General features: G+C 35.1%; 1 protein-coding gene across 1 annotated transcript; it reads left to right on the top strand.

The window, feature by feature from the left end:
- Positions 1-69: 69 nt before the first annotated feature.
- On the top strand, positions 70-2,431 carry LOC143600728 (putative polygalacturonase At3g15720). The gene is made up of 8 exons (XM_077078335.1): positions 70-705; positions 829-990; positions 1,084-1,113; positions 1,214-1,436; positions 1,523-1,604; positions 1,762-1,870; positions 1,969-2,094; positions 2,201-2,431. The coding sequence occupies exons 1-8, from the start codon at positions 460-462 to the stop codon at positions 2,417-2,419; spliced, it is 1,197 nt and encodes a 398-aa protein (XP_076934450.1). The 5' UTR covers positions 70-459; the 3' UTR covers positions 2,420-2,431.
- The last annotated feature ends 611 nt before the right edge of the window (positions 2,432-3,042 follow it).

Genomic DNA, 3,042 nt, shown 5'->3' with positions numbered 1-3,042 from the left:
ATCTTAACTCATGATATACTAACTAATTAATCATATATTGTAAATCTGATACATATACACTTAATCTGATATACTCTAATAATATATATACTAGAATTTACTGAAGATAGAAGTAGTATTAGAGATACCTTTGATCGCTTCAAGAAATGGTATGATATGCTTCCTATGGGTTTTTGAGGGTGTTCACAGTCCGTTTTAATGGGTTTTAGGTCAAACCATGAGTCAAACCGTTAATGGTGTTTCTTTATCGAAAACCAAAAACCATACTGTTGACATTTAAAACCAAACCATTACTAACAGTTTGGTTCCATCATATCCCAGATTCACTTCATTTACAGGATTCCTCCTGTTTGCAGGCTTTCTTGATGGCAATCTTGTTCAGTGTTTTTTACATTTCATTTGGCCCAAAAACAGCTATAGCAACAACCTGGAATATAACAGATTTTGACGCAGTCGGTGATGGCATCACAGATGACACTGCGGTACGTGAATCATGTCTACAATCATATTCAATATTCAATAGACCAATTTCTTTTTTCTAAACATATTCGCAATATACAGGCTTTTGTTCGCGCATGGGAGAATTTTTGTGCAGATATTTCAATACAAAGGAGTCCACAACTGATTATACCAAAAGACAAGAAGTTTTTAATACATTGTGTGCAATTCAAGGGTCCGTGCAGTTCTCCTACCATTCTTATTACGGTACACTTACTCAAATCAAAGATTATTATTTGTGATTTAGTGTTTTCGAGTATTATTATGTGGAGTAAAGTCATTTAAGTTTGTTATGATTTACGATAATTTAATTATGTTTTTGGTGGGTAGCTTTTGGGCGAAATTATTGCACCAACGAGTCTAGATGGATGGAAAGGCTGTGATACCGAAGGCCATTTGATTAGTTTTGTATCGGTTAAAGGACTCATCATCGATGGACCTGGCCATATAGATGGCCAGGGTGCGATCTGGTGGGGAGGTGGAGACATTAAGGTAATTAAAATTAACCATCAAGTTATTTTTTTTCTTTACTTTAATCAATATTTTGGTTATTAATTAATATATTCGTTTTGATTACCTCTGCAGCCTGCAGGTCCAACCTCAGAGTTCCCATCAGTATGATCATCTTTTACTTTAAACCACATGTTAGCTAAAGAACAAATAAAGACACTCTCATTTAATCGTTTTTTTTGAATGGATTAAATCGGTTATTCAGTTGGTACTCTTTCAAAGTTGTAATGGGTTACACCTGAGACGGCGTACAGGATATATAAATAGTCCAAACAGCTATATTAGCATCAGAGATTGTCAAGATGCAGATATCGGAAATATTAATGTTCGTATTACAGGTAAGTTCGAGAAATATCGCTCTTATACTACTGGAATCGACATTAGTTGGTCATCACATGTTAATATCCACGACACTTATATTTATGCCGGTATGTACTGACTTACAATAAATCTCAGTTTCTTTTATGGTAAAGCATTATTAGGTAACTGTTTTTCCTATAATATTAAAAAACAGGCGGCGGTTGTGTGACTATTAGTGGTGGTGCAAACGACATCAATGTAACCGGTATCACTTGTGCAGGTGGTCATGGCATAAGGTAACACGACTAACATCTCTTCATGATTTTAGCATAAAGAAAATCTTTGGGATAGTGCTAAATTCAGAAACTTATAAATATATTTTGTACCTAAGGAGAATTGTTTTTTCTTTAAAAAACCTTTCAGTCCCATACTTTAGCTAGATTGTTTTGGCAGCATAGGAAGCTTTGGGAGGTATGCTCCTTATACTTCGGTTGAAAAAGTACTAGTGCGAAGAATTACCTTCTTTGTAACGCAAACTGTAGCAAGAATCAAGACTCTACCGGTAAAATCAAAATCACATCAAACTTCACCGAGGTGATACAATTGTTAAACTTTTTGAAGGATACTAATTCTAATTTTTAGTGGTTTATTGCAATGTAGTATGCAAATGGATACGTTAGGTTGATCACATTTGAGGACATTAAAGAGATTCTAGGAGCTCCAAATCCAATTGTAATTGATCAACATTACTGCACTAATATGAGCAACCCCGAGTGCCCTGCACCGGTAAGCCTTGTTACTTGATAATAATTTTATATCTGATCAACATTACTGTATTTTAGCATAAAAAATATCCTGGACTAATTAAACTTTTCTTCCTGATTTGGATTAGCCAACAGCATCATTTGTACAAGTGAGCGATGTAACGTATAGAAATATAGAAGGGTACACAACATCAAAGCAAGCAATTTTCTTCAATTGTGCTGGGCAGTTTCACTCATGTACTGGAATCGTAACGAATAATGTCACGATCACTGGAGAAGCCGGTGCTTACTGCCAAAATGTTCTTGGAAATTTTACTCATACCACCCCTCAGATTGTCTGCAAGTAGGCTGTCCAGTACCCCTTCCCAACCAAATCTTCAGTTGTATTTGAAGTTTTTTGTGTTCATTGAATTAAGCACATTTTTAATTTGGAATGAACAATAGCGTTTAAGCTGCTTTGGAGTGGAGGTAATGTCTGAAGGATATTCTAAATTCTTGATACAATAAATACGCATTTTATATGGCGTTATAAGATGTTTATAAGACAATCATGGATGGGTGATCTATTGCAAGTGACTTTGTCCAAAATGTTCCTATGTGGGCTTTTAGTTCAACCTTTTTGTGTTTAGGTCCAAGCCTCAACACCCTTTCAATTTCTTATAATTTGCGCTTTTCATTTTAATTCAGCCAAATATTTATTTATTGGTCCAATGGTTTAGTTAACTCATCTTTGATCCCTATCTTAAGTGGTTATGAGGTGAGGTATCTAAAGACTTTTAAAAAGGGTCAAGTCCCATCTACGATAAAAATTGGGGGTTAAAAGTTGGCCAGGGGTATCTATGATGGATTTCCTCGGTTCCTCCTGATTGTGGTATTCGGTACTTGAGGAATGAAAATAATTGGATGGGTTAGTGACCCGTCAATGATCCAAACTAGCTGTAAAAAAAACATATAAAAAACAGAATTTAAC

The sequence above is a fragment of the Bidens hawaiensis genome, unplaced genomic scaffold (assembly GCF_021521415.1).
Source record: "Bidens hawaiensis isolate Kalapana, Puna unplaced genomic scaffold, B.hawaiensis_p1.1 tig00054851_1, whole genome shotgun sequence".
In the NCBI taxonomy this organism is placed as follows: Eukaryota; Viridiplantae; Streptophyta; class Magnoliopsida; order Asterales; family Asteraceae; genus Bidens; species Bidens hawaiensis.
This window is presented reverse-complemented; position numbering and strand designations above follow the sequence as displayed.

What these genes read in the sequence shown, in the direction of transcription:
- LOC143600728 (XM_077078335.1), top strand. Translation starts at nt 460, where the DNA reads ATGGCATCACAGATGACACTGCGGTACGTGAATCATGTCTACAATCAT. An exon ending in CTCCTACCATTCTTATTACG is followed by an intron (nt 706 to 828) that starts GTACACTTACTC and finishes TTTGGTGGGTAG; the next exon opens with CTTTTGGGCGAAATTATTGC. An exon ending in CAACCTCAGAGTTCCCATCA is followed by an intron (nt 1,114 to 1,213) that starts GTATGATCATCT and finishes TCGGTTATTCAG; the next exon opens with TTGGTACTCTTTCAAAGTTG.